Source organism: Megalobrama amblycephala, linkage group LG8, assembly GCF_018812025.1.
Source record: "Megalobrama amblycephala isolate DHTTF-2021 linkage group LG8, ASM1881202v1, whole genome shotgun sequence".
Classification (NCBI taxonomy): domain Eukaryota; kingdom Metazoa; phylum Chordata; class Actinopteri; order Cypriniformes; family Xenocyprididae; genus Megalobrama; species Megalobrama amblycephala.
The window spans coordinates 35104415-35130507 of record NC_063051.1 but is presented as its reverse complement, the minus strand read 5'-3'; the positions used below and the strand labels follow the sequence as shown (position 1 = coordinate 35130507).

At 37.0% G+C, this 26093-nt stretch overlaps 1 protein-coding gene across 1 annotated transcript; it reads right to left on the bottom strand.

Moving 5' to 3' along the window:
- Positions 1 to 26093, bottom strand: obsl1a (obscurin like cytoskeletal adaptor 1a). The gene is given in 25 exon segments (XM_048200884.1): positions 1 to 950; positions 1041 to 1307; positions 1658 to 1762; positions 1885 to 2046; positions 3409 to 3562; positions 3654 to 3766; positions 3863 to 4129; positions 4423 to 4689; positions 7672 to 7941; positions 8021 to 8287; positions 8385 to 8654; positions 10311 to 10586; positions 10679 to 10954; positions 11052 to 11327; positions 12323 to 12598; positions 13439 to 13711; positions 13839 to 14114; positions 15352 to 15627; positions 16016 to 16282; positions 17750 to 18058; positions 18157 to 18319; positions 18321 to 18418; positions 18629 to 18898; positions 21952 to 23139; positions 25673 to 26093. Coding segments are annotated over 24 exon segments (6555 nt in total). The 5' UTR covers positions 23057 to 23139; positions 25673 to 26093; the 3' UTR covers positions 1 to 678.

Genomic DNA, 26093 nt, shown 5'->3' with positions numbered 1-26093 from the left:
ATCTTCTGACTTTTTTAATTATTATATTTATGGGATATCACATTTGCAGCACAGTTAGTACCCTGGCATGGTTTCATATAACATATTAGCTTTGATATAAGTGTAGTTTTCGTTTAACACATTATTTCAAATTTTAAATAAACTACATTTTTTGCATCTGTAAAATAGAACCTTCTGTCTTTTATTTTTCTGTAAAATATTAAAGATTATAAATACTATAAAAAGTGTTCCATCCACATAACACACAACATTTTCCTCTTTATCAACATTCATGAGAGAGTTGTGTTACATTCATAAATTATTGTTTGGTTCTACTAGAAAAAAACTTGGCATAAAGAGGAAATCCTCAGGTGCATCTCTTCATACACTTTCACAGTCCACATTGATTTTACAATGACATTTGCTTCCTATCATTCTGTTCCAGACTCCACAATCATCAGGTTTAAATTATGACTTTTTTTCTTAAATATCAATCCTTTCAGGAGTAAATCTGTGCAGTGGCCAGTCTACATCTCTTTTGATATCGCCATTACAGTCTCACTTTTGAACTTTGAGGTAAACAAGGTTAAAAGGGTCAAAGAGCATTACTTTAATTTGCTGGATATGATCACACGTCCATTTGTATACTACTTCCCTGTCTTTTATACTGTTCTCAAGTGCGAAACCTTTGATAACTCACTAAAGCACGCTCAGTTTGGCACTAGTCTTGGCTTTCCCCGTGGTAAACTTGACTGTCCCACTCATGTCAGAGCTGGTGTTTTTGAATGTCAGTTTATGGACAGTCCCTTGGTTCTCTATGCGAACATTGGGCCCTGACTGCAGGGTCTCTCCATTCAGTGTCCAGACGGGAGGCTTGATGAGGGTCACGGACACTTCACACTGGAAGCAAGCTGTTTCAGGAGCTGTCACTTCCACATCTTCTATATCCTTCACCACTAGGATAGACTGGGCTATGAAGTCAAAAAGCAGAAAGTTTGAGCTACGACCTTAATGCCATAAAATCATTGATATATAGTCATTTAGATCCAAACAATTCTCACCTTCAACCATCAGCTTGGCTGTGGATGTGTGCTCCCCAACCTCAATACTGTAGGTTCCTTCATCCTCCAGCGCCACCTGCTGGATGACAAGTTTATGGTAACAGCCTTCTTGTATTATCTCCATGTGTTCTGTGGATTCCAACTCTTCTTCCCCTTTGTACCAGGTGACGTCACAATTTGGGGATGATACGGTGCATTCTAGAATGACTCTATGTTTTTCCAGCGCTGTTCGATCCCTGAGGTGACGGACAATGCTAACAGGAAGCTCTGTAAAAATAGATATTGACAAAGGATTTTTGGTGGGATCAGATAATAATAATATTAGTTAATGCATTAGTTAGTTAGAACAATACATTTTTATCAACTTTATTAATGTCCATTAATAAAAAAAAAATGTTTTTTCACAATGCTTTTGAATGTTTTCAGATACAACTTAAAAATGTATTAGTAAATGTGGAAATTAACATTAACTAAGATTAATAAATGCTGTAGAAGTATTGTTCATTGTTAGTTCACCTCAACCAACTAATGTGAATAAATGAAACCTTATTGTTAAGTGTTACCAAATAATCACTATGAATGCAGAATTATATTTAATTAATGTACATTTCCAGTACCTTCAACCTCAAGATAAGCAACTGACTCCACTTGTTTGGAAACAAACTTGATTTCGCCTGAATCCTCAGCCTTGACGTTGCATATAAGCAGGAAGTGTTTTGTCCCTATTTAAAAGGTAAAAGAAAAATGACTCCTTAGTTTTTCAGGAATAGAAGTAATTCCTAAGTACAGAAAAATAGCAAAGGATCAGTTCTATATATATTTACAACCCTGAGTTTCGCCTCACCCTCTGTACGAGTCTTGATGGTGCTGGTGGGACGTATCCTGCTGCCATTTTTGTACCATTCCCCAGGCATATCTTCCATGGACAGCTCACACATAAAGACTGCATTCTGGTCCTCCTTAATCCAAAGATCCTCCAAGCCAGTTATGACCTCCAATTCATGTTCTGAAAACATGAGAGAATTATTGTGTATTTCAGTTTTAGATTATTACAAGCTTGGAAGAATATATAAGTGGTCATATTTAAGGCACAGATTATCTGACAAGCGATTGCATACGTCACTGAGAAGTGACAACAATAAAGAACAACAAAATATATGCCAGCACAAAACATAAACATACCTTGGAACAACAGATTTTGAAATATTCAAGAGTTACATTATATTTTACATATATTTTTATATTGAAATATTTTCATTATTAATTAACGAAAATTATGATGATCATAACAACCTACTGTATTTTATTCTTAATATCATAAAGAAGCAAAAACACAAATGCTGCTGACTAACATTTGTTAGCAAGTCTTAACAACGTCTTAATTTTACGATCATTTATTTCAGTGCTTCATTTTCATTTCATTCATTTCAGTTAGTGATTCTACTACAAATTAAAAGAAAACCCTTTAAGACAAGTCATTTCACTCGGCGGCCATCTTTGAAACGCCTCTCGGGCATCCTGGGCATCATGCAATCTCTTTGAATGGGGAACCATCAAATTCTCCAAAACTGTTTGCCAACATTACGATTAAATTTCATATTTGAAATCACCAATGAAATCTAACAACAACCGGCTCATAAATTTAGTTTCTAAACGCTCGATTCATGACAAAAAAAACTATTTTTCAGGCTGGATCAAGCTAATGCGCATGCGCAGACCTAAATGCGCGTCTCTTCGGAGGCGCGCGTCTGACTGTTTCTATAGAAACCGGTGATTCTAACGGCCGCTGAAGTGACGCGATGACTTTACTAGTCGGCGATTGGCTCTTATTTAGAAGGCGGGACTTATTCCGCCAAACTTTCTCCCATTCAAAACAATACGAGTGACACGTCTTGTGTTATTCTATAGTCTTTGATAAGACACAACCTGTTGACATGCATTTCTAATTATACATAAAAAAAAAATTGAGCTCACAGTGTTAACATATACTTTGCTTAAATTCAATGCAAATAATAAATGCTTACATTTATTTTCATTTCTACATTTGTACTGCAATTTCAGCACTGTGATTATGAATTAATGCAAAGATGATTCACAAAGACCAGTAATAATACGTTTTGATTTCATGCCAAGTTTAACTCCAGCTAACCTTTCATGATAATAAAGCATTAGCAAAATTAGTGAGCCTCTTCTTTACTGTCCATCTTGACTTTCAAGCATAAGCTGGAGCAAGCAAAAAAATGTCTAGCCTAAACTAAAATCCTCTCTTACACAACAGGAGAAGTTCAATGCAAGTGTGCATTTTCTCAAAGTTTTTGAAAGGCATCAAGCTGGGAAAGTGATGATGACTAAAGTGACATAGGCTTACCATAGACCTCAAGTTTACAGGAAGTGCTGAGGTCACCTATTTCACAAGTGTAAAGGCCCGAGTCACTGATGCTGCACTCCAGGATCTGTAAACAGCGCTTACGTCCCATTGAATAAATCCTCAAAGTCTTGTTGGATTTCAGCTCCAACCCGTTCTGCCAATCAATCCATAGAAAGCTCAGTGAGAAGACAAGTGAAAACATATTTTTAGGAATGAACAGTGATTTTTAGCGAATTTAGAAGTACCTTCTGCCATCTGACATCCACATTTGGTCTAGACAGCTCACACTCCAAAATGACTGAAGATTCCTCCTCAACTCTGACATCGGACAGCTTCTTAATGATCATTACTGGTGTTTCTAAGAATTTGATGCACAATGTTTGTCATTTTTGGCAATTATGTGACAAAATATGCCATTAGTTTTAATTGAATCCCGTGCATAAATGTTTCCCACCTTTGACTACCAGTCTGGCAGTAGTTCTCAGACCTTCTGCAGAGAAGACAATGTTTCCCGTGTCCTCTAATGTGAGGTTGGAGAGAGTGAGGCCGTGCACTCGTCCGTTGGAACTAACACGCCAGTTGTTACTGGGTTTGACACGCAGACCATCTTTTTGCCACACACCCTCCACATCAGTATGAGAAAGCTCCACCTCGAAGGACGCCGTCTCTCTCTCAAAGGTCTCAATGTCCATCAGCCCCTTGCGTATGACAATCTTCCTCGCTTTAAATAGTAACAGAGCTTATTTAGAATGCAATAATTCTACTTATAAAACAGAAAATATTGCTTAATGTACAGAAAATTTCAGAACTGTTAGGACCAGAATTAGCTGATGCTTCTATTGAAATGCCTGCCAAGTTCTTAAGTGCATTATAAATTGTATACTATTTCAGCAGAATTACATTTAGTTAGGCTAAAGTGACAAATATTTGAAACTCCAAGGAATTCATCCTGGTGTTGGCTTCACAATCAAGAAGACATGCTCAGAGTTTCCACTAATGCTCTCGGCCACTTACGCTCCACGTTGAGCTTGACCTGCGCACGATCATGGAGGGTCTCACAGCGATAGGTCCCTCTATCAGACAGACTGAGGTTACTGATGGTCAAGATACGTTTACAGCCATCCTGGGTGAGTTTATGTCTGGGTCCGGGCTGGATCACCACCCCCTGTCTCATCCACTGCACCTCTCCAGACTCCAGACTCACTTCCGTCTCTAATGTAGCCTCTCCAAACTCCTCAGCCATCACGGCCTCCATTCTCTTCGTAAACAACACCTGTGCCTCTGTGTGTAAAGGGTTACAGAGTTACAAAGTCATGCATTTACAAAAATATTAGTAAAACAAAAAAAAAAAAATGTTTTTGTTACGTCAATTTATTTTAAATACAACATATGTTGTTTCAAAATGCTTTACAGGCTCAATTAGCCATCAAATAAAACAACAAATTCATAAAACATCAATCATTGATTAAATTAAATTCCTATTGAATGCTAAAGAATAGTAGTGTTTTAAGAGCTGGACAGAGAGGAAGCAGGCTTTGGGCCAGATTTACTAACAGCTTGCGCCAGCACAAACCCTCTTTTGGCATTAAAAAACTACTGTCAGTATTTATTAAGAAAAATGAGCACTGAAAAGGCGTATGCAAGGGTTATTTTTGTGGCTCAACTTATTGCATTTGCATTTGTGGGAGTTTCCCTTTCAGATGCAAAATTAATGGGAGGAGAGGATATAAATGAATCATGCAAAGTGATTTAATAAGGTTTGCACTAGTCAGTTTACTGGTATTTATGCCGCTCTCGGTAGATTGTGTTGGTCATTATGGGAATGATCTGGCTAAGATCTGATCTTTAATGTGTGCATTGTCAGTAAATCACCTGCTGAACTTTCCACTGCATTCAGCACTTTTATGGGATTGCTCTCTCTCTGCCCTATTTAATAAATCTGGCCCCTAAAGTGTAGCGGGAGACTGTTTCATAAACGTTTACGGAACGTTTTGCTCCAAAAGCTCAATCTCCCTTAGATTTGTGTTTAAAGTGTGGGACGACTGAAAGTGAATCTTTTTCACAGAATTCAACTTGAGATGTTTGAGTGTTTATGTACAGAAATGTACAGAACATAAAAAAGAACATATTTCTCTTTGCATTCGCACTGTCATTTGCTCTATAAGTGGACTTTTTACTGAAAAAAAAGTCACTATTCGCTGAAAAAGTCTTTTCCACTGTTGCTTTCAAATCTGGATCATGGTGTCAGTCTTTTCATCAAGAAACTATTATATGGCACATATTATTGTTCTTGTTTGTTGAAATAATACCTTTTTAATGCCTGTTTTCTGTTTTTTAAAGGCACAATATGTAAGATTTTTGGATTAAAATATCCAAAAACCACTAGAACAGTGTTATAGACTTGTGTACTTACATTATCGCAAATGTTTCCAAGAATGTTTAAATCCAGAGAAATAAGCAATTTTAACCAGGACACGAACTGTGTCCGTGCGTCGCCTATCAATGACATCATACCTGCGTTACCCCCTTTTTCCGGTTTTATTTTGTAGAAACCATGGAAACACCAAAGACGCTTTAAAGGTGCCATCAAACGTTTTTTTACAAGATGTAATATAGGTCTAAGGTGTCCCCTGAATGTGTCTGTGAAGTTTCAGCTCAAAATACCCCATAGATTTTTTTTTAACTGCCTTTTTTGGGGCATAATTAGAAATGCGCAGATTCAGGCTGCGGCCCCTTTAAATGCTCACGCTCCCCTCCCACGGAGCTCGCGCTTGCCTTAAACAGTGCATAAACAAAGTTTACACTGCTAATATAACCCTCAAAATGGATCTTTACAAAGTGTTCGTCATGCATGCTGCATGCATGCGTCGGATCATGTGAGTATTGTATTTATTTGGATGATTACATTTGATTCTGAATGAATTTGAGGCTGTGATCCGTGGCTAAAGCTAACATTACACACTGTTGGAGAGATTTATAAAGAATGAAGTTGTGTTTATGAATTATACAGACTGCAAGTGTTTAATAATGAAAATAGCGACGGCTCTTGTCTCCGTGAATACAGTAAGAAATGATGACTTTAACCACATTTAACAGTACATTAGCAACATGCTAACGAAACATTTAGAAAGACAATTTACAAATATCACTAAAAATATCATGTTATCATGGATCATGTCAGTTATTATTGCTCCATCTGCCATTTTTCGCTGTTGTTCTTGCTTGCTTACCTAGTCTGATGATTCAGCTGTGCACAGATCCAGACGTTAATACTGGCTGCCCTTGTCTAATGCCTTGAACATGAGCTGGCATATGCAAATATTGGGGGCGTACATATTAATGATCCCGACTGTAACGTAACAGTCGGTGTTATGTTGAGATTCGCCTGTTCTTCAGAGGTCTTTTAAACAAATGAGATTTATACAAGAAGGAGGAAACAATGGAGTTTGAGACTCACTGTATGTCATTTCCATGTACTGAACTCTTGTTATTTAACTATGCCAAGGTAAATTCAATTTTTAATTTAGGGCACCTTTAATATATTACATGTTTTATTAGACAAGGGAAAAACTGTTTGGATACATTTATAGACAGAAAACTAATCACTATTATATAGCTAAACACATTTAGTCTTATTATTTACATCTTGTTTTCTTGATCATATTAATATGATATTCCAAAATCGATCTATCTTACTGCAGTGTGCAACTAGTGTCTCACAGCAGCCGCCGAGCGAACGCACAGAGTAACGTTTTAACAGTTTGCAACGCACTCAAATGTATCTAATATGATATAAACAGCACTGCGTTACCCCACATACGCTTGACCTTAAAAAGCATAAGTGGCGCCTGTGGCATAATACAAGTCCTGCTGCTCTCGAGCCATGTGACGCTCCAGCGGCCATCCTGCTCTGTTTCATACTACAGTAACGTTAATAACCTCATCCATGAACATGATGATTTCTGGCTGAATCCCGTCAGATTTCTTTGGAGTCTCATCGAGCTATGCCTTTGTTTAAATAGGCGACCTCTAGTGGCGAAAAGTTACATAATTGTGCCTTTAATGCCTGTTTTTTTGGACGACGAGCAAAAAATCATAAAATACTGTTGTAGTTTTACTTCCTTATTTAAAGCATTGGTCATTCTATACTTTTGTGTTCCATGACTTGTTTCGAATCTTATGAGGGTGATTAGATGATGACAGAACCTTCTTTTTAGGCGAACGAACCATCAAAAAATAATTGTTTAGCTTTTAATGACTTACCCTGGACCTTGAGGCTGGCTTTAGAAATGATTCCCTCAGCCTCTGCGGTGATCCGGGAGGAATCCAGCAGCTGGACCTTCCGAATAATCAGAGTATGGCAGAGACTGTTCTGTTCAATTTGGAAGCGATCACTGGGTTTGATGGGCTCTCCATCCATGAGCCAGACCAACTGAACATCATCAGGAGAGACCACGCACTTAAAGGTAGCATCCTCACCCTCCATGACTGTGGTATTGTGAAGCTCTGTGAGGAACTCCACCACACGAGGCACTGCAAAGCAGATGGAGGTTAGTGACTAAGTCAGTGTGTCGTTTAATATCTTCTAACAAGTAGCTTGTTTCACACTTACATTCCACCCTTACTCTGGCGCTGGTGCAGTCATCTTTGGACTCACAAGCATACTCTCCGGCATCTTCTTTGGTGATACGATGGATTGTGAGAGTCCTCTCTGTCCCGTTGGCACGGATAGAGAAGCGACGGCTGGGAATGATCTCCACTCCATCCTTCATCCACTGGACATCTGCTTTGGCTTTGCATAGCTCACAGCATAGTGTGATCATACCATCTTTATGGGCCACCGTATCAACCAGTGGCTTCACAAATTTAATACGCATATCTGTAACGCACACAGGTTATTATATGTTGTATGAGATGCAATGCTACTATGACTTTCTGTTCATGTCACAAGCAACAGCATGATTCCAGCTACCAACCTTTGACCAGGAGACTGAAGTGCATTTCATCTGTGTTTGCATCACATGTGTACTCTCCACTGTCAAGCTTCTTTAATGGGTCAATGGTGAAAGTGCGGGTCAGGCCCAGGCTGGAAATATGGAAACGTTCTCCACTGACTTGAGTCCAGTCTTTAAGCCACCGCACTTGGGCGTTGGGTCTGGAAACCATGGCAGTAAAAGTGACAGCCTCAGCTTCATAACCAGAGACCAAATTCACCTCTTCTTTGTTAAGGAACTCAACGGGAGGCTCTGGAGAAAAATACAACACTTAAAGGATTAGTTCACTTCAGAATTAACATTTCCTGATAATTTACTCTCCTCCATGTCATCCAAGATGTTCATGTCTTTCTTTCTTCAGTCGAAAAGAAATGAAGGTTTTTGAGGAAAACATTCCAGGATTTTTCTCCATATAGTGGACTTCACTGGGGTTCAACGGGTTGAAGGTCCAAATGTCAGTTTCAGTGCAGCTTCAAAGAGCTCTACATGATCCCAGACGAGGAATAAGAGTCTTATCTAGAGAAACCATCGGCCATTTTCTAAAAAAATTTAAAAATTATATACTTTTTAACCACAAATGCTCATCTTGCACTGCTCTGTGATGCGCCACGCATTACGTAATCACATTGGAAAGGTCACGTGTGACGTAGGAGGAAGAACCGATCCAGTGTTTACAAAATAAACGTGCAAAGACCAAGTCAAACAGCCTTTACAAAAAAAGGTAAAACGATGATGTCGGACAATTGGAGAGAAAATGGATGTTTTTCGCTCTACCGCGGTACTTCCGCCTCCTACATCACGCGTGACCTTTCCAGCATGATTACAGAATGTGTGGCGCATCACAGAGCAGTGCAAGACGAGCATTGTGGTTAAAAAAGTTTATAATTTTTTTTTTTTTTAGAAAATGTCTGATGGTTTCTCTAGATAGACTCTTATTCCTCGTCTGGGATCATGTAGAGCTCTTTGAAGCTGCACTGAAACTGACATTTGGACCTTCAACCCGCTGAACCCCAGTGAAGTCCACTATATGGAGAAAAATCCTGGAATGTTTTCCTCAAAAACCTTCATTTCTTTTCAACTGAAGAAAGAAAGACATGAACATCTTGGATGACATGGGCGAGAGTAAATTATCAGGAAATTTTAATTCTGAAGTGAACTAATCCTTTAAGGCACATACGGACTTATTACATTTTGCATGTAATTGAGTCAGTGACACAAAGAGTTTCCACGATAAAGAAAGATCTAGTTTAAAACACATGCTAAGAAATGTATTCATGTTGGTTTTTGAATTACTTCAATTAATGATGTTTTAATGAAACGTCATGTAGTATAACCATCAAACTAAAAGTAATAGCATGTTTCTCTCTATCGTTTACTTTTCAAGGTAGAGCGTTTTTTTTAAATTTTTTTATTTTTTTTAATAAATACCATGAATTATTAATTCGTATCCAGAGCTGGGTAGTAACTGATTACATGTAATCCAGATTACGTAACCAGATTCCAAAAATTAAGTACTTGTAATTAGATTATATTACATTTTAAAATACACATAATCAGACTACAGTTACTTTTTCATTGATTACATAATTACATGTTATTCTCATAATGGCAGTAAATTATTCATAATTCATTGATTCTCCCTACTATTTTTTTTTTTTTTTACATTTTTCTCACTAAAAAAGACTACTGCTTATATTCAGAAGGTCTTCCAGGTTTGTGGAATCACACAAACTGATCAGCCACTTGTAAATATCACTGAAAACTGAAACTTACACAGCACTTGATCTCTGGACTTACTGAAATAATTTCACTTTTAAGAAGTGTTTTCTCAACATTGCAACACTGCATATCGAATCAACTCCTGACAAACACATTTATTGTACTAAAAAAGGAAAATAAATACAGTACCTTGAACTTTAACAACAGTTATCATTTTGTCATCAACAGCATCACACATGTATTTCCCGGAGTCAGAAAGGAGGATGTTGGATAAGGTCAGTTTCCGGAGTGTTCCATGGATTTCAATACACGTGCGCTCATCGGGGACCAGCGGTTTATCATTGAATAGCCACGTAACTGGTGCGTTGGCTCGAGAAACCTCACAAGCTAAGATGAGCTCATCTCCTGTCACCATCTCCTGATAATCGGGATCACCAGAATTGCCAATGATCTTCACTGACGGCTCTGGAGGAGAGAGAATTCATCAAAAGTCATGCTTTTTGTCTACTTCAGGGCTCATGAACTCAACTCCAACACAACTGAAAGACGTTTTATACCTTGTACTGTGACATGAAATGAAACTGTGTCATCTTTAGCATCAAGGATATATTCTCCAGAGTCCTGCAGCTCCGCACAGAGAATGACCAGGGATCTGAAGGCTCCTTCCTCCTCAAAACAGAAGCGCTCATTCTCCTCAATAGGGCTGCCGTTTTTATACCAATTGACGACAGCATTGGCTGAAGAGAGCTCACACTCCAATACAAAGTCATCATATAACACAACCTTGTGCTCATTTTTGATCTGTTCTCTATTCAGGATTTTTACCGGTGCCTCTGGGAGAGAGAAAGTTGTAAAAAGAAAAAAATAGTAATAAGTAATAGCTTTTAAAAGACCTGTAACTATGATGGATGTAGTGGTTTAACATCATACCAGTAATTTTGACTTTAAAATCCATTGTGTCATCAATGGCATTGCAGGTGTATATCCCAGAATCCCTCAGAGATGGAGAATGGATAGTTAGCTTGCGTACGAGGCCATTCTCAGTAACTGTGATGTTGCTGCTCTCGTCCACCTTCACTCCATCTTTCATCCAGCACACCTCTGCATTATCACGAGAAACCTCCAGCTCCAGCACTACTGGGTCACCAGCAAAACTCTCTGTAATGCCGCCTGTCTCCTTGGAGCAAGAAAGTTTAACAGGGGGCTCTGTGGGAAAAAAATCTCATCAACAAAACTTCACAAAAGCAATACTTTGTTTAGCATTTCAATATCTTTATAATACAAGTTGCATAGTCCTTTTCTGTGTGAGACCAATTGGTTTAAAAGATCTTACCAATGTTACTGATATATTTAAAAAAACACACAAACTCTAAAAATTGTAATCAAAAAATCATAAATAAATAAATAAACACAAATCCATGGGTCAAAACATTTAGATGTCTGCATCAATAGAAATTTACAGTGATTTTACAGAGAAAGCACATTAAATTCAAGTAAAACATCTACTTTTAAGGTTTCATGTAAGTTTTGGGAGAATAAAATGTCAAAATGTGAGTCAAATAATGTTCCATTGTCATTCAGTGTAACACTTATATTTATGTAAAAACTGAAACAACAAACTTATTCTGACCTGTACGTATTAAAAATATATAAAAGAATAAGTGAGCATACTAAATTTAATTGCATTTTAAACAAGTAAAAACAAATGGGCAAAACCTAGGATAGTGACAAATTTCTAAAATGTAAAATTACAAGTAATTAGCATTTTGGGTAAAAGTAATTAGTTTTTAATATGACATAAATAGATTTTTTATATAAAAAATTATATATATATATATTATATTTTTTTTTTTTTTTTTTTTTTTTTTTTTTTTTAAATATCCCTGACAAGATTTTTACACTGAATGACATTTTAGTGGCTGTCTTCTGTAAATCATGGTAAAAATGTATGATATTTAATTTTTGCTCAGAAAAAAACAAACAAATTAAACAGGACCCAATGTGATGTACTGAAAAAATGTAATGAAAAAAAAAAAAAAACAACAATTCAAAGCTGTTTTACACTTATTGTTTTGATGCTTGAAAAACCTTTTTCATCTTTGACTCACATACATACATACATACATACATAAATGAATAAATAGGCCTAGAATAGAATATTATGAAAATGTTCAAATGTTAGATAAGAGACACAAAATTACCTTCTATTTTCACCCAAAATGTGACCGAGTCATCTGCCGTCTCGCACACGTATTCTGCAGAATCATCTATTGTAGCAGAGGGAATCACCAGCCTGTGGTAAATCCCATCATCCTCTAGTTTCAAGTTATCATTCTCATCCACCTCCATGCCATCACAAAACCAGCAGACTTCTGCGTCTGCTTTTGAAATCTCACAGCTCAGGACCAGCCTTTCAGAGCTCAGTATACACACCTCGACCTCGGACTCACGGGGAGACACGATGCGGACCGGAGCCTCTGGATTTAAGAGAGTGAAATGGTTGATAAAACATGAATACATACATCCTGCTGGTTTTTGCTGTTTTTTCCCCCTACAATGAGGAATAGGTTATTCCAGCAATAATATATAAATGAACTTAACATTAACACCCGCCAACCTGCCAAATGTGGGTGTATTTCAGCAGTTGCGTGTAACGCAGTCACTCCTACTAGCCACTTTGGCGGGTTAAATTTTATACATTTTTCAATTTAAGCATGGGATGGTGCATATTGCACATAATTTGACTCATTCCCACAGATTTTGTGCTCACACCCAAATTGGAACACATAAAGCTGACTCTCAGCACTAAATTGAGTTCTTTTTCGCTGCTTATTGCGCTTAAACAGTCAAATACACATGAAATAATGTCAAAATGGCGGTCTTGACGAGTATTCACATAAACACAGCTGAGAAAGAAAATGCATGTGTAACAGTATAATTGATCCATGCATCAGGTCTTAAAGTGACAGCAGCCTAATAAACCTGCTGCCAAATTATAAGATAATATTAAAAATATCTATATGACAGTTTTCCCCCATGGTATTAATGTCAAAATTGGCCAAGGAGCGGCTAGTAATTTTGGAAAACCACTAGCCACAGTGGCTGGTGAGCAAAAAAGTTAATGTCAAGCCCTGTAAATGAATATAACAAATGTTTGTTTTGGATAATCACTATATGAATACTATATTACTATAATCATTACTAAGTAATAAACAGCAATTCTACTTAAAATAATAATTCAATTCAAAGTCTTTTCTAGAAATGAGGCATAAAACAGAGAGGAAAAAATCACTTGAAACCTATGCTTTGATACTTACCCGCAATAATGAGCTGAAAGAAAATGGAGTCACCTCCTGCGTCACATACATACTCTCCAGAATCCCGTTTGGAAGCGCAGAGAATGGTTACCCTCCTGTACGGGCCTTCAGCACTGATTCGGACATTCTCACTTTCCTGGAGTTTTAGGCCATCTTTAAACCAGTGAGCCTCTCCACTGGACCGAGAGAGCTCACAGTTCAGGACGATCTCCTCAGAGACATAACGCTCCATGTGGATGTCATCTTTTGGGTCCACAATTGTAACCGGAGGTTCTAGATGTAAGTCATTAGATCAGTTTATTTATTTTCATTTAGTGATTCACCTTAGATTGTACAATGATGACTAACATGCCTTATATGCAATATGATTTTAATGCAAAACTAAATCTTTGAACTTTACCTTTAATGTTGACGGAAAACGACATGGATTGATCGCCTGCTTGGCAAGTATACGTCCCAGCGTCTTCCAGCCCCGCTGAACGGATTATGAGTCTTTTCATGGAGCCGTCAGACTGGATGGTGATGTTTTCTGACTGAAGAATCGCAACTCCATCTTTAAACCAGCAGGCAGGTGCATCTGGTCGGGAAAGTTCACACGTCAGGACCACAGGGTCCAGTTCCATAGCGCTTTTCTGCCTCTCATCCTGCGTAATCTCTTTAAATGACACAGGGGGGGCTGGTGGAAAAAGAAGAGCATTTTAATTATTTAAATTAACTATAAAATACAATACACATAATATCTGATGCATAATATTCAGTGTAATGCTGTGTTCAGGGCATGTTGTAATTACAGTCATTTTGAGATGACAACACATGACATCCTTGGACTTGGAATTAAGCATTTCTATGGCAACACTATCAACGGCAAAATTAATCTGCAGCAGTCAGGTGGCACAGCGGTCATGTGATCAGAGCTCTACGAGTTTACATGTTGTAATTACAAGTTTTATGAGGACATAAATGCTATTTACAAGTCATAATCTTGCAATTACGGTAATTATGACATGGAATAAAAACATTAACATCAGAAGTGTCAAATTTAAACAACACATGGGCATGTACACCTATTAATAATGAGGTAACACTTTATTTTACAGTTCTGTTCCGCATGTATATACTATGTACTTATTATAGCAATTACAGTAACTAAGTTATAATTAGGTACTAACCCTGAACCTACCCCTAAATCTAACCTTAACCCATGCAGTTACCTTATATAACCAGTACTTTCTTGGGTAAGTACATGGTGTAACCAATAATGACTTAATAATAATTCTCAAGTTAGGATGGTTGACCAGCTATTTGATTCCAGAAAGGGCTATAAATGGTCAAAACTGACAGTTGTCAGGAGAATATTTCAGTAAGGTTTGGTTGATGGTGTTAGATTTTTAATTAATAAAGGTCTGAGGCTATGAGATGTTGGAAGGAGAAAAGACAAATATTGAATAATGAAAAAGTCAAATTAATCTGAAAGGGTTTTCAGTAACAACTGCTGTTGATTTTGCAGAAAGTCGCACAAAATTTTAAATGGGATGTTTGTGTGTAATATATTCGATTATTCAAATGATGATGAAATTATGTGGAAAAACACTATAACCAGACATATATCCAGATGCACAGTGTAATCAAGTGCACTTTATGCATTTAGAAACTGATTTTGAGGTTTTATTCTATTAGTCTGATTTGCACACTTTTTTCAGTGAATCCAGCACTAAACAATGCAAATAGCATGTGTAACAAACAGCAAAATGATAATTCTGTCTAGGTGAATTCTTTCTTGTTATGTTTAATCTTACAACTGTCCAGCAGACAATTTACGACGTCCTAAATTACTGCTGTTCTACGAATGTGACCACTGCCAGTGTCTCAAAAGAAAATAAATATTGCACGTTTGCATATAGTTTTGTTTTTACCTTCAACATTCACATTAAATGTGAGTATGTCATTGTTTGATTGACAGGTGTACACTCCAGAATGAGAGTACTCTGCTGATTGAATGACGATCCTCCTCATGTTGCCATCCGATTGGATATTCAGACCCTCCTCTACATGAAGCTCCTGTCCGTCTTTGAACCACTGAACGGTGGCTGTGGGGTGGGAAACTTCACAGTACAACACAATGGGATTTCCCACTTCAGCGCTCTTCTTGGTGTCCATCTCTGACAATGGTAAAAATTTTACCTCAGGAACTGCAAAAACAAAACAAAAATAACAACTTTATTTAAGAATTTTGTCTCTTCCCTGTCATTCCCCCAGCGCTTCCGGGTTTGACGTCAGAACTATTTTAATGATGTCTTTAATTACTTTTCTGGACATTGAATGTTGTAATCATGTTGCTTTCTATGGGGGATAAAAATATGGGATTTAATCAAAAAATATCTTAATTTGTGTTCTGAAGATGAAAGAAGGTTTTAAGGTTTTGGAACTACATTAGGGTGAGTAATTAATGATAGAAATTTCATTTGATTGACACATATTGATTGATTGATTGATTGATTGATTGATTGATTGATTGATTGATTGATTGATTGGTGACTGAAACCTAAAAAAAAAAATCATAATCCCCCATGAACTGACCTTTAATTTGTAGGGCCGCTGAATCTCGTACGCCAGTGGCAATAAAGGTGATTTCAGCTCCATCATACACATTTGGCACTTGGTGAATTCGCAGGATGTGTTGGTTCTTTGACTGAGTCATGGAGAAGCGTTCACTATCCTGCAGCTGCTGGCTATTCAGGAACCATGTGCCAATCAAGTTAGCAGAGAGCTCAATGGAGAACACAGCGTCCTCCCCTGCAGTCACTACAGCGTTCTTCAGCGGGGTTTTGATCTTTGGACCTGGAACTGCAGACAATGAAATATAAGATGTTATCTCATGTTATCTTAACACTTTAATCCACATTAACATATCTACTATAACCTCATAAAAATAATTATATACAATAATTAAAGTAGATTCTGAAATATGTTTTTATGTTTCTGAGACAATCGCAGCTTTCAAGAAACATCTGAAGACACTTATTTTGTCATTCTGTACTATAAATATTGTAGGCTCTTATGACCAATTGTTTGTAATGTTCCTCAATTAAAAAGTAAAGATAAAAGTGTCTGCTAATAAATACATATGTAAATGAAGTATGTTTAAAATAATATCCTTTTCAGTGAAAATGTCAGGAGTAACATCACTACTTTCATGGTATTAAAAGAAGTCTCTAGTGTTACTCTGTTTAGTTAATGCATGTCTATGGAGTCAAAACCATGCCACATACTTTTGCAAAAGAATAAAATACTACAAAAGAAAATAAAGTTTTGCAAAAGAAAAATAAAGTATTGCAAAAAGTAAAAAATATTGAGCAAAAAAAAAAAAAAATGTTTTGCAAACAAAAATAATCGCAAAAGAAAAATAAAGTATTGAGAGAAAAAATAAGTTTTGCAAACAAAAATAAAGAATTGCAAACATACATTATTTTTCTTTTGCAAAACTTAATTCTTTTGCAAATCTATGCAGCATTATTTTGACTCATGCATGCTCTAATTCTAAACAGCAGAGACTTCGATTCTGTGCAAAACACAGTAGTAATTTACTTTCTTTTTTGTTAATGTTTAAAGAATTAACTGTGTTATTCAGTTATTTATGCAAGTTATAGGGGAGTGAAATAATCAGCATTTTTTTTTTTCACAGCAATTTTTTTTTTATTGCTGCATTTTTTATTTTATTTCTGCATCAGTCTGATGTTTCCATAAGGGTATTTTTGGTAAGTAGTACAAAAGTCCCTTTAAGACAAGTCATTTTACTTGGCGGCCATCTTTGAAATGCCTCTCGGGTATGCAAGCGCAGCTTTTCCAAGCTTTTGATTAAATTTCATCTTTGAAATCAATGAAATCTGACAACTGTCTCATAAATTTTGTCTCTAAACGCTCAAATCATTGCAAAAAAAAATATTTTTCAGGCTGGATCAAGCTAATGCACATGCGCAGTCCTAAGTGTGCGTCTCATGTGTCTCATTTCGGAGGCGTGTGTGTGACTGTTTCTATTGGAACCGGAGCTTCTAACGGCCGCTGCGGTGATGCGATGACTTTACCAATCAGCGATTGGCTATTATCTAGAAGCCAGGACTTATTCAGCATTGCACATTCTCCAATTCAAAACAATACGACTGACGCGTCTTGTGTTATTCTATAGTCTTTGATAGTACCTGCCACACTTATATCCATCACTACCTTCTTCTAATAGGTTTCTTATTAGTTTGTAATGCAAATAATTCTTGACAGCTTGGTATTACAGAAAGTTTGTGAAATTTACATTCTTACCCAGATGTACTACTTTGGGGAACTCCACATGTCCACTTCTGCCATATTTATTAACACAGCAGATACGGAAACGGTAATCACCCTCACATGGCACACTGTCACCCAGGACTTCAGCAGAAGTGCCCGTCTCTGTTGTCAGGCATCGCTGCCATTCCTGAGAGCCCACCTCCTGTCGTTCTAACACATACACTGACTTAGTGGTGGAGTTTTGCAAGTTAGGTGATGGTGACCAGGAAAGGACGGCACCATTTACACTGTCAGTTTTCATTTGGACGCTCACAGGGCAGATGGGCGGGCAGTGTCGGGCAGCTGAATAAAAAGAAAGATATCATATTCTAAATAATAAGCCCACACTATATTCAAAAAGTTTTTTATGCAATAACAAAAGTTGTGTAAAGTTTTCTCACTTTTGACCCTGAGTTTGGAGCTTGTTGTTGATCTGCCTGCCATAAAGGTGATTGTGCCAGAGTCTTGATATGATGTGTTGACAAAGACCAGGATGTGGGTTTTGCCGAAAGACTTGACAATGGTTTGATGTGTTTCTTGCAACTGCAGACCGTCTTTAAACCAGCAGATATTCCATCTCATCTTGTTCCACCTCCACAAAGAATGCTGCATTCTCTCCTTCCATCACTTCTAACCTCCGCGGAAGTTTCTTCACAATCGTACCTACCAGAAAAATAAGTAAACAAAATAGCCAGCTCTTTCTATTTGAACTGCAATGCAAATGTATTATTATCATTTTTTTATTATTATTATTATTATTTTTTAAATTAAATTAATTATTTATTTTGAATGCTTTTGGTTATTTTGAAAATTGCTGGTGTTAAACTTGATTAACTGAATGCCCTAATAAGGCTTAATTTTTACGCACTGTACCTTTAACTGCCAGTTCTGCAATTGTCTTTCCACCGTCAGGCATCTCACACAGATAAACTCCATCATCATCAGCCCCAACATTTTGTATGGTTAGTCTTCTCCGTGTGCCCTTCTGTTCCATGTTATACTTGTTTCCTGGCTGCAGCCTCTGATCCTCCAGGTACCATGCTGCGGAAATGGACTCTTCCGGAACCTCACATTCCAGAACAGCAACATCCCTCTCCTTGACCTCTGCATCTTGTAGAGCTCGCTTAAAACGGACTGGAGGCCCTATAAATGTGAGAGATTTACTATCAAACATGCTTTCATTTCACTTTCAAATTCCACAATACCTTAATTGGGATGAGGCCGGCCAAGAACAGTGGTTAAAAAAAAGTTACACATAAGACACATAATCCTGCAGGCTTAATTGCACCCTGTGAAATGTAAGCTATGCCCTATTGTGTTGTTGATAAGACTGCAGTGATGCTGTCACTCAGGAACGCTCTGAGCCCTGAGGCTTTTCTCACCTTTCATCACGCATTGACCACTGGACAGTGTTATCGAATACATTGCTCAGAGCATGACTTTATAACTAAATATAGTTACCCACAAACGTCAGACAGACACTGTTATAGCATGCTGATAGAGAGTAAGAATTTCACATTACAACCAATGTTTTATTAATAAGAAGAATATAAACACTAAGAAAAAAAATATTAGAACTGGGCATATCAGTGTTAATAATATGCCATAGTCACTTTTTTTTTTTTTTTTTTAGCTATGGCAGAGGATATTTGCAGTGATAAATGCTATTTACACTTTCTTCTTTCATTTTTTAACAGTATTTTCTTTACACTAAGTAGTTAAATACTATTTGCTAAGTGTAAACAGTTGTTATATGTTATTTATACTTAGTGCAACTTAGATACTATTTGCAAATCAGTGTCTTGTAGTATATCATTAATCAGTATGCAACAAATATTGAGTGTATATGGTTGTATTTATTAAAATAATAAATTAATTATCTGTGGAGGGCTTTAGGGATAGAGAGACATAATCAGGGTTGCCAGGTCTGCGCAACAAAATGAGTCCAATGGCCAATCAATGTGAGGACACCACATCTGATTTCAATCACAGGCCAATTTAATACCAGTTAAACACTTTATTCTCATTATTTTATTATTTTTTTTTATTTAAAAAAAAAGCTCTCCAAGGTGGTATGCGATAGGAAAGGGAGAAAAATTAGTTTGGAAAACATGGTATCAAACTGGGTTGGTGGCGTTTTGTAATTTTGGTGGTTGGGGGTCTACAGCAACATATTAAAGGGTTAGTTCACTTAAAATTAAATTTCTGTCATTAGTTACTCACCCTCATGTCGTTCCACACCTGTAAGACATTCGTTCACCTTCAGAACACAAATTAAGATCTTTTTGATGACAGAATGCTGTCAGATTTCCTTCCATTGACGGCCTTTGTAACAGCCACTTTGACGCTTCAAAAACTTCATAAAGAGATCGGAAAACTAATCCATATGAATCGAGCGGTTTAGTCCAAAGTTTCTGAAGAATGATTCTCATTGGTTAAGCCACACGTTTGCTCTTGTGCTTTATTCAGGTTCGGTTGAGCTTCTGCTTATGTTCACTGATCAATGTTTACATTGATGAGTGAAAGGATTAGGATTAGTCCACTTTCAAATAAACTTTTCCTGATAATTTACTCACCTCCATGCCATCCAAGATGTTCATGTCTTTCTTTCTTCAGTCGAAAAGAAATGAAGGTTTTTGATGAAAACATTCCAGGATTTTTCTCCATATAGTGGACTTCACTGGCCTCCAAATGGTTGAAGGTCAAAATTAAAGTTTCACTGCAGCTTCAAAGAGCTTTAAACGAATACCAGACAAGGAATAAGAGTCTTATCTAGAGAAACGATTGCTCATTTTTGAAAAAAATGTAAATGCATATACTTTATATAAACAAATGATCACCTTCCAAGTGCTTTCGCCAAAACCGCACTTTCATATTCTTTAAAAAGTTTACGCTGTATGTCGTACGCCTTCCCTATTCTACTTGCGGAAGTTACATTTTTTCATTAAGTAGAATAGACCTTCAACTGTTTGGAGGCCAGTGAAGTCCAGTATATGGGGAAAAATCATTGAATGTTTTCATCAAAAACCATCATTTCTTTTCGACTGAAGAAAGAAAGACATGAACATCTTGGATGACATGGGGGTGAGTAAATGATCAGGAAAATTTCATTTGAAAGTGGACTAATCCTTTAAGTCTGTTCATCAACATAAGCGAAAATCTGACACTAAACCACTCAATATGCTCATATGGATTAGTTTTCCGATCTTTTTATGAAGTTTTTGAAGCGCCAAAGTGGCTGTTACAAAGGCAGTCTATGGAAGGAAATCTGACAGCATTCTGTCATCAAAAAGATCTTCATTTGTGTTCCGAAGAAGAACAAAAGTCTTACGGATGTGGAACGACATGAGGGTGATTGATTAATGACAGAATTTTAATTTTGGGGTGAACTAAAGGCCTTTGCACTCTGAGTCCGAAATTTTCGTATGCGTTTTTTCGTATTCGTGATCCTAAAAATTCGTCAAGCACAGAGACCTTGCCTTCGATGCGTATTAATGAATCCATTGCGAAAAACTAGTTGTCCTCTCTCTTCTTAAAAAGACAGAGGAAATATTGGGTCCATCCAATCCTGAGATTGCATAGAGAGAAAGGAGTTCCACCTCATCAAGGAGCTGAGCGTTTCAAAGTTTACTTCAGGATGTCAGTGGCTCAGTTTGATGCTTTGTTAGCGATACTGGCACAATCTGTCTTTATATTCCGTCTTTTTCTGCACTTTGTTCGTCATATAGTGCTACTTTGTGCTGTAGACGATGTGGAGCAACATGTTAGATGGCATTCGGGATTTTGCCGTTTGCTTGTACGGTGGCTCTGAATTGTCAAAATGTCTCTCAAAATGCATGCCAAAATGCAGGAAATCGAACCGAATTCACATTTTTTTATGACAGACAAAAGTTTCGGAGGCAGTGTGTAAACGTGATTGACATAACGTGAGGTTGTATTTATTTTTGAACATGCAAAAATTTCAGATGCAAATTTCAGACTCGGTGTGCAAAGGCCTTAACCCTTTAACTCATAATGAGAGGTAATGGTGATAGTAGCTACCAAACAAACAACTCTTTTCAAACAAACTTTTGATTATGGCGTGATTTGACACACTCAAAAAAAATGCCAAATTGTCACAGAACTTAAAGATGTTTTAGCTTGTTAGTTAAGTACAATGAATAAAACATAATTAGCGTAATTAAAAATTGAGTTACCTTTAACTGACAGTTGCACAGCGCTCAGAGTGTTTCCCAGTGCGTTTGAAGCAGCACATATGTAGAGTCCCGTATCCTGCTGCTTACAGTACAGTACTTTAAGGGTGTAATATCCCTCTCTATCCTCAAAAATTAGATGTCTTCGACTCGGCACAATAATCTCTCCATTTTTCTTCCATACAATCTCTGGCTTAGGCTTTCCTGTGACATAGCAACGGAATTTAGCATGCTTGCCTTCTGTGACAGTGAACTTCTTAGCTTTGGACATATTCAGGTGAGGCTCTTTTGATTGTTTGGCCCTCGAATGCTGTGGTGAGTAATGACCATTGGTGTAGCCGTTTGTCATGCTTCCCTCTCTTTGTTCTGGAATGGGCTCTACCAGGAGCACTGCCCCGGTCATCGCTTCTCCATACTTGTTGACTGCTTTGCACATGTAGACTCCTCCATCTGGTGCTCTTGTTCTGAAAATCTTCAGCTGGAACCAGCCACCATCTTGCTGTCCCACATGGTAGTGGGCACTCTCATAGATCTCATTCAACTGCTTACCATCTTTCTCCCAAACCACCTGAGGCAAAGGATCACCTGAGAGCTTGCAGGAGAAGGCAGCATCTTCTCCTCGGTCTACTCTTAGAGAAAGAGGTTTGATAAGAAATCGAGGCTTGTTGTCTTGAAATGGGTCTGCTTTCTGTACCACCCTGTCCTGTTGTTGAATCATCATTTTGATTTCTTGTTCTGGTGGAATCACTTTTACTTCATTTTGTGGTGGTGGTGGCGGGAGTGGCTGTGTTTGCTGGAGCTCTTGAAGCTCTTCTTCGACTTTAAGGGTAGCAGCTGCGTATGTTTCCCCAATATTGTTCTTGGCTTTGCAAATATACTGTCCAGCATCTTCCATTGTCACCCCAGAGATGTAAAGGGTGTACACCTTGCCATCTTGGGTAATTCGGTAACGACCCTCAGGAAGAATAGGCTCATTTTTCCGCTCCCAAACCACATCTGGTTGGGGATCTCCACCAATCTGACATTTAAGCACAGCATCTGTTCCACATTTCACCAGAACTGGACGAGGGTATCCAAGAACACGTGGAGCACCTCCAAAAATATCCATATCTTTTACTGCCTGGTAATCACTTATTCTGTGTTATTTTCGGAATTAGGAATGGCACAAATTTCTGTGGCACATACCCAGCTCTGGAAAAACAAAACAAAGTTCATCACATTTGTAACATTCTTGTCATTGAGTTATGAGTTTAATCTGGGAATTTGCAGCTCAGTAAATCACACATTTTATAGATGGTTATAATCAGACCGGAAGTTGGAAAAATGATAAAACAAATACATAAACTTTGGCTAACAATAATAAACAGAGTGTGTGAGGACATGTAAGTAACTTTCACAATGAGAGAATTCAGTTTTTTAATGCTCTAGATTGTGTTGTGGCTTTTAGTGTTGAAAAGATGTGCTATACATACTGTACAATTTACATTGCATGGCAAGCACATGTTCTATAACCATGCTAAGCACTGCAATTCATATGAATACAGTTGGAATCAATTCTATCAGTGTTAACCCTCAAAAATGACAGATTGTTTTTAATTTTTTTATTTCAATGAAATGAATGTACTGTATCTTAGTTCGATAATGTTTTTTATTTAATATTTTGTATTTTTTAGGGGATTTTATGGTACTAAATTATATTTACGCTGCTGTTATTATCCTTTTATTGACTTTTTGTCAATAAAGACTTAATTTTGGTCTCTTTTTAAAGATGACACTTGGCAAATTATTGCTGAAGTGAAAAAAATTTTTATTTGCTGTGAAAAATGCACAAAAATACTATTTTAAATTATTACATGAAATACATATTTTAAAACATGTTTTACTCTAAAACTGCAATAAAATTAAAGCCATAAATCTAAACAAGTTGTGTTCCAAATTTGAGCTTGATATCTCAAAAATTGAACTTTCAGTAAAAACTTTCTGTTTGGCTGCATGCAGTACCAAAAGTTCACACTAGATGAAATTCATCTCATATTCATTTCCAATGCGCTCATTTTTGACCGTGAGGAGCCGACTATATTTTTTAGGACCATTCAACCTTTTTGAATCATGTCCATGATTTTTTTTTTTTTTTTTTTTTTTGTGTGTGTGTTTTCACATAGCAAGTGCCAAAACCTTTACCAAGTTTCATAGTTTTTAAAGTAAAAAATTCTACGTAAAATTTTTCAGTCAAAAATGGCCGAAAGAGCACCAGAGGATTAAAGAAATGCAAGAACCAGTGTACTACATTAATCACTTAATCACCAGTTTACACAGAAATGATAATGTTATTGTTTAAAAAACTTGAGTTTTCAGGCCCCCAAAACTGCTCACGTCTCAGACACATGCTAATGTTGTGATAAGTAATCAATTGTCAATTATTTATAATTTGTCATAGTTAGCTGATTTCATTCAGTAATTACTGATTACCTAATCAGAAACTATCTCAGTCCTAAATTTGCTATTTTCAGTACTGCTGTTATTGCGTCCAAATTACCACACTTGTACTACAGTTAAATTTTTTGTAAGGGTACAATACTATGTACGTTGTGAACTTTATATGGGATAGTGAAACAGGCCTTGCACAAAGGAAGTCCTCTTACAGCAGTCAAGATAACTCCGGTCCCCATTCCTTACTTAAGACCAGACAGCTGGTGCTGTATATCAGGAGGAAGCTTTTAAAAATAGTCTGTCCAAATAAAGACCCTGGAGAGTTGGCCATGTGCGACACAAGACAAAGCGTGTTCAGATGAACTACTTTGACAAACACTCATAGCATCAGAATTCATCACGTTTCTATATCAGGGATCATACATCAAAATGACATCACTGTAAACATCCTAATCCATCTAAACTTACTTACAATTTACATTTCACACTATGGCTGCTTTTCAGTGGCTTGAGAATGTTTTCTACTGTTTAAAAGGGCATTCACACTGATGTGTTTTTAATTGTTGGTCAGTTTACACATGCACAGATGTTTTAGTTTGTTCCATCACACCTCTCTCGTTTTAATGACTTGCACCATAATATCCTGTGCCAAGAAAAGTCTAGTTCAATTTTAGAAGAAATCTTGTGACCTGAGTTCTGTTCAAAACAAATTCAGATTGTGGGCCTTGAGAATTTGTCAATCTAAATCCATGATGACTGCCATATCAGTCAGTGCAGCATAGAAAACAACTGATTCTGCCCCTTAAAATATTATTCGGGTCATGCAAATAATAATTGGGTCATGCTTGGTCAGTTTTCCAGGAGCATCCGGTCAAGTAATATGAACCATGCCCTAATAAAAGGGATGATTAGTACACACTTGTGCCGAAATAATGTTAAAGTAATTAATATACATGAGCAAAGACTTCATTCACATTATGATCTGTAAAGTACAGCATACAGGCTGTAAATAAAAATGTGCGGTAGCTTATGCAGATATACATAAAAATTAACATTAAATTAATTAAACATTAATACATAATATATAATGTTTAGTCGTTAGTTAACATACATTCAGATTATGATGATCATGAAAGTTTAATAAATATTAAGATTTGAAAATGGACCAACTAATCTGTTAAAAGTCCTATACTTAAAATATTTAGTAACATATACATTTTTGAAACATAAATTATTTAATTTACCTAGTCAAAACTCCATTGTAAAAAAGTAAACATCTCAAATGTAAACTCACGTGTCAACAGGAGTATTAAATTAGCATTTAGGACCAGCCGAAACACTAATCTTCAGGACCTCTTCTTCAGACTAAAGAGGATATTGACCCTGATGTCAGCTTTTCTTCTTTTAAGAAATGACCTTTGACCTCTGTGTTTGTTATGATTTTGAAGGAAAACAAAATCACATCATTAACAGTTGCAGGAGGTCATGGAAATTATTCCACACGACAGGATATTGATGTTAATCCACTCAGGTTGATCACTGGTTCTTTCTTCTGGTGTGGTTTGTTGCTCGAGCCTCCTGATGTGTCTGTGTCTGCATATACACATGTGCTTCTCATATGGGCCTTCGGTATGACTAAGCTCATCTCTTTTTCACCACCACCAAACAATGTGTGTGTCACACAGTGCTGGAGCCTGTGTCACTGGCAGCTCAGA